The sequence below is a fragment of the Mytilus edulis genome, chromosome 12, assembly GCF_963676685.1.
Source record: "Mytilus edulis chromosome 12, xbMytEdul2.2, whole genome shotgun sequence".
NCBI classification, from domain to species: domain Eukaryota; kingdom Metazoa; phylum Mollusca; class Bivalvia; order Mytilida; family Mytilidae; genus Mytilus; species Mytilus edulis.
This window is the reverse complement of record NC_092355.1, coordinates 58,665,280-58,680,230: the sequence shown is the minus strand read 5'-3', so window position 1 is coordinate 58,680,230 and position 14,951 is coordinate 58,665,280. Positions and strand designations below refer to the sequence as shown.

The 14,951-nt window shown below is 33.5% G+C and overlaps 1 protein-coding gene across 1 annotated transcript; it reads right to left on the bottom strand.

The window, feature by feature from the left end:
- Positions 1-880: 880 nt before the first annotated feature.
- On the bottom strand, positions 881-14,129 carry LOC139499584 (ras-related protein Rab-20-like). Its single transcript, XM_071288331.1, has 5 exons — positions 13,971-14,129; positions 12,468-12,561; positions 8,660-8,716; positions 4,280-4,392; positions 881-1,856 (listed from the first exon to the last, which is right to left on the bottom strand). Exons 1-5 carry the CDS (start codon positions 13,997-13,999, stop codon positions 1,499-1,501), a joined length of 651 nt encoding a protein of 216 aa, XP_071144432.1. The 5' UTR covers positions 14,000-14,129; the 3' UTR covers positions 881-1,498.
- Between the last annotated feature and the right edge of the window lie 822 nt (positions 14,130-14,951).

Sequence of the window (14,951 nt, the reverse complement as noted above, 5' to 3'; positions counted from 1 at the left end):
TAAAAAATAAAAAAAAATATAATAGACTTAACAAAATTCAGTCTATGACAATTGGAATAAAATAATTAAATGTAACAAAAAAATATTCAAAATGGGTGACTTCCACACAAAGTAAATAGTTGGCAATGTAAAGTTTAAAAATAACATTGTAGTCTGATTCATATGTCTGTTATTGTCCAGGTATCTCCCAGTAATATCATTGATATCGAGAATTTTAAAATCAGGAATGCAAATTCTTTACAGTCAACAAGGATAGGGTCTTCTACCAGCAATATGCCTATACAATGTATCTGGCTTTTAATCACAACTCTAGAAAATAGTGAAATCACTAAACAAAAAGGCAGTTCTAAACTTTTCCAAAAAAGTAAAGTTTAGAAGTAATACACATGATAGATGATTTTCATGATTTTAATTTTAACAACCTGATATTTTAAATGATGCTTTTGTAAAATGGTGACATAAATAAACCAGGTATACTTCTGAATATTAAAGGATAAAATATACATTGTATGTACACATTTTTACATTTAAAACATTTTCTTAAGGTGGTACCAAACACCTTGACCAAAATTAATTTGGCTCATTTAATTGCTATACAATTTTCATAAAATATCCACTTTGACCCTATCCAAAAAACTTGAATGGCACATTTCATTGGACACATTTCATTGGATATATATCAGTTTGACAAACACTTATTTTGATCATTGAGAAGCCTAATATTGCAATCACAATAGGATGCAATTAAAACGTTCTTTTGAATTTTACTGAGTTATCTCCCTGTAATGTAATGTACCACCTTAAGGTTAACTTTCTTTATGTTTAAAAAAAATAAAACAAGAAAGAGTTATAAAATTGGTTTATCATCTCATGAATATAATTTTTTTTTTTCATTTTGTACATTTGTATTTAATACAACACTCCTCCCCTGCCTAAAGATACAGGGGGTGGGGTGGGGGAGGGGGAATATCATAAAAATATAAGCCTCACACAAATGAATTTAGCATAAAAATTCATTCTAAACATTTGGAAAACATTTCAAAAGAATCACAGAAAAAACATGCTGTGTCCACCACTGGGCTCTTATAGTACCATGGTGCTACATGAATAGAAATTACAATGAAGTTTACTATATATGGGGTGATATAAATTTATAGAAAACAGTGATTTTTTAAATCCATTGTGTTTTATGAAAATACTGGGAGAACCTGTCACTTTTTGGTCTTTAATACAGATAATGATATAATGTGGATTTCTTTATTTTAGTGAGTACCAATTCTCATGGATTCAGATAACCTTGCATGTTGGATATTTGCCTGACTTTTCTAAAGTCTTCAAATGTACTACCTATAAAGGCCTTAAAAAATTTGTATATTTGTTGAACATTTATATTCAGGGTTCACCTGTACCCACTTAATCCTCCAAAGTTGGTATCCGACTAAAAATAATGAATCCACAGTATATATATAAAAAATGCATAACACAAACAATATGTATATCAACAACATCCTCCTTTTTTCTCTGGTGTCATTGCTGTACTTTCCCCTAAGTCTACCGTCCCACGAGTTTTATTTTTCATTTTTATACGTTCTACATCTGACAATGGCAGGCAATGTCCAAAAATATATTCAAACACCTCGTCCACATTTATTCCTTGAAGACTAGAGGTTTCAAAATATGGATCATGTTTTAATTTGGCGTACTCAATATTAGGATTTATCTCCCTTGAAAATTTTCTGGCTTCGTCAACTGTTACTTTACGTTTACTAGGTTCTAGTAAGTCTAATTTAGTTCCTACGATAACTTTCAAACAATTATCTTCTGTTGCTTGATCAACTAGAGGCACAAATCTGGATCTGAAAAAATAATAAAAGTGCTTGTAAGCATTGAATGGTAAAGATTGCTTCAATTTATCAGTGGGAAGTAAAATTAAATATTGCATTAGTTGTAGTTGTTTTTACAGCAATTCTAGACAAAGATTTTCTTTGGTTACATCTTCTGACATCAGACTCGGACTTCTCTTGAACTGAACTTTTAATGTGCGTATTGTTATGCGTTTACTTTTCTACATTGGCTAGAGGTATAGGGGGAGGGTTGAGATCTCACAAACATGTTTAACCCCGCCGCATTTTTGCGCCTGTCCCAAGTCAGGAGCCTCTGGCCTTTGTTAGTCTTGTATCATTTTAACTTTTAGTTTCTTGTGTACAATTTGGAGTTTAGTATGGTGTTCATTATCATTGAACCAGTATATATTTGTTTAGGGGCCAGCTGAAGGACGCCTCCGGGTGCGAGAATTTCTCGTTGCATTGAGTTGCATTGAAGACCTGTTGGTGACCTTCTGCTGTTGTCTGCTCTATGGTCGGGTTGTTGTCTCTTTGGCACATTCCCCATTTCCATTCTCAATTTTAAAGAAAGATAACTCCATTTTTTTTTAACAATGACATCATTTATATTTTTAGAACAGATACAAGATAGATTCATGCACCTTACGAAAGTTATGTAATTTACGTGACAAGCGTAACCTCCTTTTGTGCCCTGAATATCTGAGCATGTAATACATCATCAAATGTTCATGAATAGGATGTATAGTTGTGAACTTTATCTAAAAACCCTATTATCTCCTTCTCAACGTAGAGCATATTCACAATTCAGATGTGGGGTTGCACCTATATGAAGTACATGTACATGTACATAGTTTTATAAAGTCCTTTTATTGTTTGATGAAATTTTACTTTTTGTCTCTCATAATTCTTTTAAGAATGGCATTGATATATATTTATGTTTTATGATATATGTAAATATTGTATTGTGTATATTAATGGTGAGACGTTAATAAACTATCTATCTATCTATCTATCTATCTATCTATGCACTACATTGTTTGTATTAAAAATGTAATGATAAGCCTTGGAAGACTTAAATATCAAGTCAGTCCCATAAGGTTTTGATTGCATCTTTTTTTTTTTTATCTTTATCTTGTTCTAAAAACTGTTGCCTGAGTATTCCTAATAAATCTCTTTATGTCATTTTAACAATTGAATTTAAAAAAAATGGCTTGATTGCTGCTTAAATGTTTACCCCAGATTACCAAAACATTTATGTTTGGTGGATGAATTTGTTTTTTTTAAAATCAATATTTGCCATGAAAGAATGACACCATGAACACTGAACAAAACCTACAGAATATTTCATTAATAAAGAAAAATTTAAGGCCATCTTTTTCGATTGACGGTTTTCCCTAGCACAGTGTTACTTTTTTAGTCCTAAAAATGATATGAAGAAGGCCTAGGCTAACTACAAAATTTCTAATCAAATACTGTAAACCAACTTATTTTCACAAGTGATTATTTTTCACCAGTGATTTATTTTTCACCAGTGATTTATTTTCACGATTTCTGTGAGTAGAAAAATATCACACAAATAAATTGTTGCGAATATGCAAATTTCCAATCTTTCCTCATTTCACTACACCAAGTTAATTGGAAAACACGAAAACCAAATAGCCGGGAAATAGACTAGAAAGGATCAAACGCTAAATAAAGAATCAGGGAAAACAAGTTGGTTTACAGTAAGTACCCTGTTATGGAAATAGTAACTGGTTTGTGTTGCAAAGTCTTTATTTTGCTATGTTGTGATTTTATTTCGTTTTTAGTCTTTTGATCCTTTTCTTTATTTTTTGTTTTCATCTTATTGAGTTTAAATATCCCTTTTCATCTTCCTCTGCTCAACCAACAAGCTTTACAGCTATTTTCTTACTGCTTGTTGTTGGAAGGTTTGGTTGTCTTGCTTGCTTTGTTTGTGTAAATGTTTGATCAAGCATCAAATAGCATTATACCAGCTGAAGACACAATACAATACTTGAGCAATCATTTATACAAACAAAGCAAGCAAGCCATCCAAACCTTTAAAGTACATGCATAAGGATAATAGCTGTAACTGTCTTAGACAGCTGCAATGTTCCTTATCACAACACAGGTATAGATCACTGTTTTTAAAAATGCTTTCAAGTTTGACTGCTTTGTCACTTATTAGTATAAGCAATACATGATTAAGTTTCTCAAAGCTGATAAGTGAAAAAAGATTTTTAGGGCAGAGAAAAGGCAGAAATTTTTGTTTAAAAGTGTTTGCATAAGTGATAAATGATCATATTCATGCAACAGCTTAAAATAAATAAATAAATTATTTTATGCATATATGTCTTAAATATTATTTGACGAAACAACATGAAAACGACTCATTATGATTTTGACAGTGTACATTTATTTGTATAGATACTCACTTTAGAGTTTCAAAGGTGTTTTCAATACATAAGTCAAATGCCAGGATAGCTGCCCCAGCATTTCTACAATAAAATGATGATAGCCCAGAGAATCTCTCATCTCCAGCAGTGTCCTACAAAACAAGGGTAAAACTATGCAGGCAATTTTGGTCACATGAATTTAACGTGAATAAAATATATGAAAACTTTCACATGAATTCAGCGTGAAATATTCACATAAAAAATAGATTTTTTTAAATAAAATAAAGATTTCTATGGAATATATGATGCATATGATACAAGGTAATAGAGGTTGACAAAATTTTAGATTTTTGGTTATTTCTTTTAACTTACATGACTTAGACACAATTTTTATTTTTTCACATGAAATGTTTTACGTGAAATGTTTTAAGTGAAATTCAAGTGAAATATACTTAACGTAAAATGAGATTCACGTAAAATTCATGTGAGCAAAATTTAGCTGTTTATTTTTTAATTCATCTTGAAATCAAAAGATATCATATGATAAGAATTAATACAGGAAGTAATTAATCATGTTAATTGAATTGTTTCATATTTCTCATGTAGCAACTTTTGAAGTACTGACTTTACTGTATGAGGTTATTGAATGCTGTACGGTTGCCTATAATTGCTTATATTTACTTCATTCAAATTTTGGTTGATAGCTGTCTCATTAGCATCTAATCTATACCAAATCTCCTTATTTTCAGATGCATATTCTAAACAGTGTTACTTTGAATTTTACGAAAAACTAAGGATTTTCTTATCCCAGTCATAGATTACCTTAGCCGTATTTGGCACCACTTTTTGGAATTTTGGATCCTCAATGCTCTTCAACTTTGTTCTTGTTTGGCTTTATAAATATTTTGATATGAGCGTCACTGATGAGTCTGATATAGACGAAACGCGCGTCTGGCGTACTAAGTTATAATTCTGGTACCTTTGATAACTATTTACTTACTGGTTAAAATATATATATTTTTTGTAGTTGCAAATCTATATCGGTGTTTGGAAGGGGATGGGATATTGCTATATGGGTGTTTGGAAGGGGATGAGATATTGCTATATGGGTGTTTGGAAGGGGATGGGATATTGCTATATGGGTGTTTGGAAGGGGATGAGACATTGCTATATGGGTGTTTGGAAGGGGATGGGATATTGCTATATGGGTGTTTGGAAGGGGATGGGATATTGCTATATGGGTGTTAGGAAGGGGATGGGATATTGCTATATGGGTGTTTGGAAGGGGAAGGGATATTGCTATGGGTGTTTGGAAGGGGAAGGGATATTGCTATATAGGTGTTTGGAAGGGGATGGGATATTGCTATATGGGTGTTTGGAAGGAAGGGGATGGGATATTGCTATATGGGTGTTAGGAAGGGGATGGGATATTGTTATATGGGTGTTTGGAAGGGGATGGGATATTGCTATATGGGTGTTAGGAAGGGGATGGGATATTGCTATATGGGTGTTTGGAAGGGGATGGGATATTGCTATATAGGTGTTTGGAAGGGGATGGGATATTGCTATATGGGTGTTAGGAAGGGGATGGGATATTGCTATATGGGTGTTAGGAAGGGGATGGGATATTGCTATATGGGTGTTAGGAAGGGGATGGGATATTGCTATATGGGTGTTTGGAAGGGGATGGGATATTGCTATATGGGTGTTTGGAAGGGGATGGGATATTGCTATATGGGTGTTAGGAAGGGGATGGGATATTGCTATATGGGTGTTTGGAAGGGGATGGGATATTGCTATATGGGTGTTAGGAAGGGGATGGGATATTGCTATATGGGTGTTAGGAAGGGGATGGGATATTGCTATATGGGTGTTAGGAAGGGGATGGGATATTGCTATATGGGTGTTTGGAAGGGGATGGGATATTGCTATATGGGTGTTAGGAAGGGGATGGGATATTGCTATATGGGTGTTTGGAAGGGGATGGGATATTGCTATATGGGTGTTTGGAAGGGGATGGGATATTGCTATATGGGTGTTAGGAAGGGGATGGGATATTGCTATATGGGTGTTTGGAAGGGGATGGGATATTGCTATATGGGTGTTAGGAAGGGGATGGGATATTGCTATATGGGTGTTAGGAAGGGGATGGGATATTGCTATATGGGTGTTAGGAAGGGGATGGGATATTGCTATATGGGTGTTAGGAAGGGGATGGGATATTGCTATATGGGTGTTTGGAAGGGGATGGGATATTGCTATATGGGTGTTTGGAAGGGGATGGGATATTGCTATATGGGTGTTAGGAAGGGGATGGGATATTGCTATATGGGTGTTAGGAAGGGGATGGGATATTGCTATATGGGTGTTTGGAAGGGGATGGGATATTGCTATATGGGTGTTAGGAAGGGGATGGGATATTGCTATATGGGTGTTAGGAAGGGGATGGGATATTGCTATATGGGTGTTTGGAAGGGGATGGGATATTGCTATATGGGTGTTAGGAAGGGGATGGGATATTCAAAATAGAATAAAGAACAAAATGAGGACAACAAAAGAATAGAGAAAAATAGGCATAAAAAATAGAGAAATAAAGAACAATGGGGTGCGACAATAACAGGCAAATTTTATAAAGAATAGTCTTAGAAAAATAGCCTAGAAATAAAAAAACTAGAGGCTCTAAAGAGCCTGTGTCGCTCAACTTGGTCTTGTGCATATTAAACAATGGACACGGATAAATTCATGACATAATTGTGTTTTGGTGATAGTGATGTGTTTGTAGATCTTACTTTACTGAACATTCTTGTTGCTACAATTATCTCTATCTATAATGAACTTGGCCCAGTAATTACAGTGGAAAATATTTTCTAAAAATTTACAAAAATTTATGAAAAATGTTAAAAATCAACTATAAAGGGCAATAACTCCTTAAGGGGTCAATTGACTATTTTGGTCATGTAAACTTATTTGTAGATCTTATTTTGCTGAAAGTTATTGCTGTATACAGTTTATCTCTATCTATAATAATATTCAAGATAATAACAAAAAACGGCAAAATTTCCTTAAAATTACCAAATTCAGGACAGTAACCTTAACAACGGGTTGTCCGATCCATGTGAAAACATCAGGGCAGATAGATCTTGACCTGATAAACAATTAAACCCTGTCAGATTTTCTCTTAATGCTTCGGTTTTTGAGTTTTAAGCCAAAAACTGCATTTTACCCCTATGTTCTATTATTAGCCGTGGCAGCCATTTTGGTTGATTGGCCAGGTCACGCCACACATTTTTTAAACAAGTTACCCCAAAGATGATTGTGGCAAAGTTTGGATTAATTTGGCCCAGTAGTTTCAGAGGAGAAGATTTTTGTAAAAGATTACTAAGATTTACAAAAAATGGTTAAAAATTGACTATAAAGGTCAATAACTCCTAAAGGGGTCAACTGACCATTTTGGTCATGTTGACTTATTTGTAAATCTTACTTTGCTGAACATTATTGCTGTTAACAGTTTATCTCTATCTATAATAATATTCAAGATAATAGCCAAAAACAGCAAAAATTACCTAAAATTACCAGTTCAGGGGCAGCAACCCAATAACGGGTTGTCGGATTCATCTGAAAATTTGAGGGCACATAGATCTTGACCTGATAAACAATTTTACCCATGTCAGATTTGCTCTAAATGCTTTGGTTTTTGAGTTATAAGCCAAAAACTGCATTTTACCCCTATGTTCTATTTTTAGCCATGGCGGCCATCTTGGTTGGTTGGCCGGGTCACGCCACACATTTTTTAAACTAGATACCCCAATAATGATTGTGGCCAAGTTTGGTTTAATTTGGCCCAGTAGTTTCAGAGGAGAAGATTTTTGTAAAAGTTAACAACGACGGACGACGACGGACGACAGACGACGGACGACGACGGACGCCAAGTGATGGGAAAAGCTTACTTGGCCCTTCGGGCCAGGTGAGCTAAAAATACATAAAAACCCATCTAGCATATCTAGGCTTTAATCTATTATTTCATCAATCAACAGAGATTCATATTTCAATCTGTTATTTAAGCCTACTCTGAGGGGGGTCAGACCTTTATCAGGACTCCAGGATCTGGTGTTTTTAAGCTCGGGATTTCGGGATTGATTGTTTCGTGATCTAGCAATCTTTTTCTGAATTTCTGGATGTAGGGATTTAAATTTCTTTACATTTAGGACCTCTGGATTTCATGTTTTTAAGCCCCGATCAGGACTCCCTCTAATCTGATAAATTTTGAGTCAGCATTGGATATTTAACATAATTATCAAGCTAGACAAAATCCAGCTTCATCATGTCCAAGAACTTTGTTCATGTTGTAAGGGTACATGTATGTACATTTTCATATAAAAAAGATTAAAATTTCTTGTCTTAAATAGAAATTAGACTTACCCAAACAGCAACATTATATGGTCCCCATTGTTTTAAAAAGAAAGCTGCTCCAATGGTCTAAAAAAAGACATGACATAAAATAACAAAAGTCACTAATGCAAGACAAGAACTTTGATAATGTAAAGTAATTGTAATTCACAACCATAAACATGAATGATGTAGAATATCATGAATATGCATAGATCTGTTCCAGCTGGTACGCAAATCAACAAAAGAAGGTACTTGTAGACCTATAGGGTACACGTAAGGAGCCAGTAGTTCAGTGACCAGTTGTTATTTGTTTCTGTAAATCATATTTGTTTTTTTGTTTATTGTCCTGATCATAAATTGGGCTGTCAGTTTTCTGGTTTGAATTGTTTTACATTTGTCATTTCGGGGCTTTTATAGCTTACTATGTGGTATGGATTTTGCTCATTGTTGAAGGCTATACAGTGACCTACCAGTATATATTTGTTGACTTTTATCTAATTTTGGTCTCTGGTGGAAAGTTGTCTCGTTGGCAATCATACCACATCTGCTTTTTTTCATATTACTGTTAAAAATCAATGGTGTGTTTATACATTGTTGTATTTCATACAATATGCAGAACCTAATTGTCTAACATAATGGTCATACAATAGAAAGAGCCCAAGTTGCCTAACATGGTTTTCATACAATATAAAGCAAGTTGCCTAACATGGTTTTAATACAATAGAAAGAGCCCAAGTTGCCTAACATGGTTTTCATACAATATAAAACAAGTTGCCTAACATGGTGTTCATACAATATAAAGAGCCCAAGTTGCCTAACATGGTGTTCATACAATATAAAGAGTCCAAGTTGCCAAACATCATGAAAATGGTGTTCATACAATATAAAGAGCCCAAGTTGCCTAACATGGTGTTCATACAATATAAAGAGTCCAATTTGCCAAACATCATGAACATGGTGTTCATACAATATAAAGAACCCAAGTTGCCTAACATGGTGTTCATACAATATAAAGAACCCAAGTTGCCTAACATGGTGTTCATACAATATAAAGAGCCCAAGTTGCCTAACATGGTGTTCATACAATATAAAGAGTCCAATTTGCCAAACATCATGAACATGGTGTTCTTACAATATAAAGAACCCAAGTTGCCTAACATAATGTTACTACAATATAAAGATTCTTTAACCAAGTTGCCTAACAAGGTGCTTACACTATAAACTGATCGATTTGAAAGTTTCAAAACATTACTAATACTTAATTGCAAAATATATATTGAAACACATACATGTAATGTTAGTTCGGCTGTTGTCTGTTCTATGGTCGGGTTTGTCTCTTTGACACATTCCCCATTTCCATTCTAAATGTTTATCTATTGCATGAATGCATAATTTCCACAAAATGATGTGTTTGATTTGAAAATTGTATCAGAGGTACCATTACAATGCATTATACAGTCAGGGATGATTCCACTATATAGTTTAGGGCCCCTCAACGGCCCTTAAATCGGCCAGCGGCCCCAAAAAAATGTTTGTCAGTATAAATTCCCAATTCAGGAAAATAAAACAAAAATCGGTATTTCTGGAAAAGTTTCTGTCACCGATTACGGCAACTATAATTTTTCATAGTTTGTCGTCAAAACATAGTAAAATTTGGATAAAAATGCTGACTATGATCGCATTTTATTAACAACGATTTAGTTATGTCAACATGAGGTAAATGAGCGGCCGGATTCAATTGAAGTTAACATGTTATGAGAGTATGTGGTCTCGTAAAAGTAGATCACTCAGTAGGTTCATCAAAAATATGCTTTTTGTCAAAATGGGTGTCAAAACAGACCTCAGCAAAGAGCAAATTTTATATAACATTGATGAATGAATTTGAATGGTAAAAGCAGATCGCCCAGTAGAGCCGGTTATGTTGATTAAAACTTGTTTTGTAAAAGAAATTATTTTATATTTAGCTCTTTTTTCCACAAAAGACAAAAGTTTGAGAGTTTTTGAAAATAATGTTGATGATAGACCATTCATGAAATGAAACCCCCTCCCCCCCCCCCCCCCCCCCTGAAATACGATGTCATCATTATGGAACTGTTTCAAAAGATATGAAAATGATCCAAATAATTTTAAAGTTCACTGGTTAAATTGCTTTAAATAACTTATCAATTAAGCATATATATATATACTTTTGTAATTGCTTTACTTAATTCAACAATTGGCCAGTTCTATTTGAAATACATTTAAAATAGCTAAACGGCCTGCCATAGGTTTATGTTAGCTGGAACTTGTGGTATATATGTTTTTTGTAATAGGCCTCGTTTACCAAAGTTAAGATGATAGTGCATCATATGCAATGATATTCATGTAATACAACTTCCCTGGTCTGAATCCAATAATTTTTTCAATCAGTGTACAGAAGAAATTAACTTAATATTCATTTTCCGTTTTTACAGGAAAATGATATATTATTTCGTCTTATATTGTATGCATAAAAAATTCCCAATTTGATATTCAAGGGACCCATTTGTAAACACCTGGAATCATCCCTGACAGTCAGGGGTACTACTTAAACAAGTGATTTCAAAATCACTTCTTTGAGTGATTTTGGCTGTGAAATATTTAAAACTTTCACACAGACTTTTCAAAATCACTAAAACAAGTAATTTGAGAAGTTAAAATGTAATCACTACCAATGACTAAAATAAGTGTTTATAACATTTTTTGGATATTTTCCCCACAAGCTTGATTTTTTTATTTGCAAAAAGACCAGAATTCCATTGAAAAAACTATGTACATGCAGAAATTGTCATTTACTTAATAAGCCTGGAATAATTTGTAAATCATTCTAATTCTAAAGAAAACCAATCAGGTCACCTAATATTGTTGACCTTTGACTGAAAGTAAGAGAAGTTAATGAATATTTGATTACAGAACAATTCCCAAGGGTACTTTTAAAAGCTTTAGCGCACTAACTTACTGCCCAAGCGCACTGGTGAAATTGATATCCAAAGATAAAGGGATAATTGATTTATGTAGGAAAATTATAGAAAAGTTTGTGAAAATATGGAAAATCAATGAAATTAGCATTTGAAGATGAAAGGAAACACCAAAATCCATCATCTTCGCTAGCCAAGGGTTACGATCCACTCCCGCTCTCTTCACCCTTGGCGGATTGAGATAAAATTTCGGAGACACTGGGTAAGGATTTTTATTGGTTGCAGTCGAAACTCGCTGCATCCAATCAGAAAGCGTCTTTAAAATGATCTCGTGTAAATGTAGAAAGAGTTTGTAAACAATTGCCACGTGTTTATTGTGCAACAAATCTTTACATCCCTAAACATACGACTATTTTAAGTGACAACTAGAATGTTTTTAATCAACTAATAGAAATTCCTGTGTATGTTTCATGCATAAATGCATGAATGTTGACGCATATTTTTGTTTCTGGCTTTAACAAGTGTGTAGAATCTAGACACTACCGTGTTTTTACCTCCAAATTGAAGAGTTCAAGTGCTACCATTGGTCAGGAATAATGTATTCGGAATTGGCGTGACTTAAATCTTCCGATAGATGGCGCAACATTGTTTTCACAAATGTTGGCTCAATCCGCCAAGGGTGAAGAGAGCGGGAGTGGATTGTAACCCTTGGCTAGCGAAGATGCACTTACCGGTACATAGGTGATAACTGAAATTAAAAAATCACTGAAACAGGTGATAATGAAATCACTTGTTCAAGTAGCACCCCTGACTGTTATACAGTAATCAGTAGCCATCACAACATACACATGCTCAAGTTGCATTTTCTTCTTTGATACAATAAAAACGACCTTAAAACATACCGCTTCTGTTTTACCAAACTTCCCTTCGATATAACGGTTAACAAAACAGGTCTTCCCAACACTGTATTCTCCAAGGATGATAACCTTAAGGTCTCTGCAATTCAAATATTGAAATAGCAATTATTTATAAGACTTTTTGGTTTCTTATTAAAGCATGTTAAGGATTGTATACAGGGAGATAACTCTGTAAAATCAGCTGAATGTTTTGATCACATTCTGTTTGTACATGTTGTAAGGAAATATAAAAGCTTCTCAATCATTGTAATTTATTAAATTCCAACCCAACCTACATATAGTATATCCCTAAGTGTTCAAGTTAACAATAAGCTTCTTGTAATTGAGAGTGGATTGCATTGCTTCTCTCATTTTCTAAATGTGGTAGATACATGACTTGGTCAGTCGTAAGCAGTCGAGCTAAGAAAGCCCTTCTTTATGTATGCAGCTAAATTGTAAATAGCTTAGTCAGTTTATGAGTTGCCTTGTAACACAGAGGTCTCAGGTTCGAGTCCCCAGGAAGACAAATATGATTTTGTATGTACATGTAGAATCTCTGCTGTTACAGTTGTTGTTTCTGTTACTGTTAGTTTCATAGCCAGTGATATAAGATCACCACACATGCAACTATTAACTTATTTACAGCATGCTGAATATCCATCATCACATATATAACGTGAGGGTACCCAAATTGCACCTATTTTGAAAGCTTTTTCACCTACGTTTTTTTATGATAAAGACAATAATGTCCATTGTGTGTTTATTTTGTAGCCGTATCCTTCTTTATTATATAGGTATACCAATTCGATTTTTAATCCATATGGAATCATAGAAAAAATGGTCTAAACTGACCTCCAAACCATCAATGATTCTGAAATGAGGAGTACCAAAATTGCATCTATGCTTAAATTCGCATCGTCAAAAGTCGAATAACAGAGCTTTTGTTTAATTTCTTCAAATATTTTGAACAATTGGATATAAGTCCATGCTTACTCTTCATTTTTTTTTAAATGGGTACTTGTAACATATTGTATTTGATCATTTTAAAAAGATGACGTTTTGATGACGTCGCATGGCGACGTTTCAGTACATTTTGCTTTTCAGTAAACACTTAATTGAATTGATAAATACTGTGAACGTTTTGTGCATATCTTAATATTTTCACTGATGTTGAAAGAAGTGCATAGTATCAAATCATAAAAATACAAATTGTGTAGTCTCTAGGAAATCTTGTAAGATGTCCGCTGCTATTTTTCCTAAATAGGTGCAATTTGGGTACTTTGTGCAATTTGGGTACCGTTATGTTACGAATATAGATTGATAAAGCATGTAATTTTTTTGCAGATATGAAATCTTTATTATTCTTAGAATTCTAATTGTCAAGCCTTTCGTAGAATTATCTGATCTTATCAAACTGAAGTTGATGCGACTTCAATTTCATGTTGTTTGTTTTTTTAGTTGTCTTTTATTTTGAATACGGCGAATTGTTGTGTGATAAGAAAAACTTACGCTTTCTTCTTTATTTCTGGGGTTGCCATTTTCCCTTTCACTTTGGGGTGTCAGTTTACTTTATATTTATAGACGTGGGTGTCATAATCAAGAATCTTTGAATCATCACACCCAGCTGGGAAACTAAACCGGAAGTTTTTATTGCGATATGGTTGAGTTAAATACCACAGGTATGTTAAGCGTAACAGTATGTCACCAGCCACCCCAATATATTAATATTTTATTAGACACATTGACGTTTGAACATCACAATTTTGACTTTAAAACACGTAACTTAGTAAAAAATAAATAGCGGACAATAGACAATAAACACTTTTTATTAGCACAAACATATTTTACATTGAATGGTTATGGCATACAGTATGATTAGATACAAAGTTTTTTTATTGTCAATTATGACGTCCAATAATTTGAGCAGTACAATTAAGTTCAATTTCATACAAGTGATTAAATATTGGTTACATTGATTATTTAACAATTAAACAAAGTCAAGTCTTTTTCAACCAAATAAATTCTGCAGAAAAGATATATATATATATAGTTTTGCAATATAATATAGATGGACAAACTACCGGTGACTAAACTGTATCTAGAATTAATTTTCTCTCTTTGAATAAAGTACACAATAATAAACTTACTTTTTTAATTATAACATTATCCTCAGATGACATTAACCATATTAATTTTGATTTATTTGGGAGGCTTTTAAAGTTTTTGTTAACCTTATTTAAGTAATCTATATATTCAGATCTTTTATTTTCTAAAACAGGACACTGAAGAAGAAAATGAATTTCATCTTCAACTTCAGTGTTACATAATTTACATATTCTATCCTCCACTCGAAGCCCCACATATCTGCCTCTTTCAATTTCTAATTTATGTGCACTGACTCTGAACTTAGTGAGCAGTCGCCTTTCATCCTCATTTAAAATTAATAAGTACTTTTCCATATAAATATTTTCTTTAAATAATCTGTAAGTT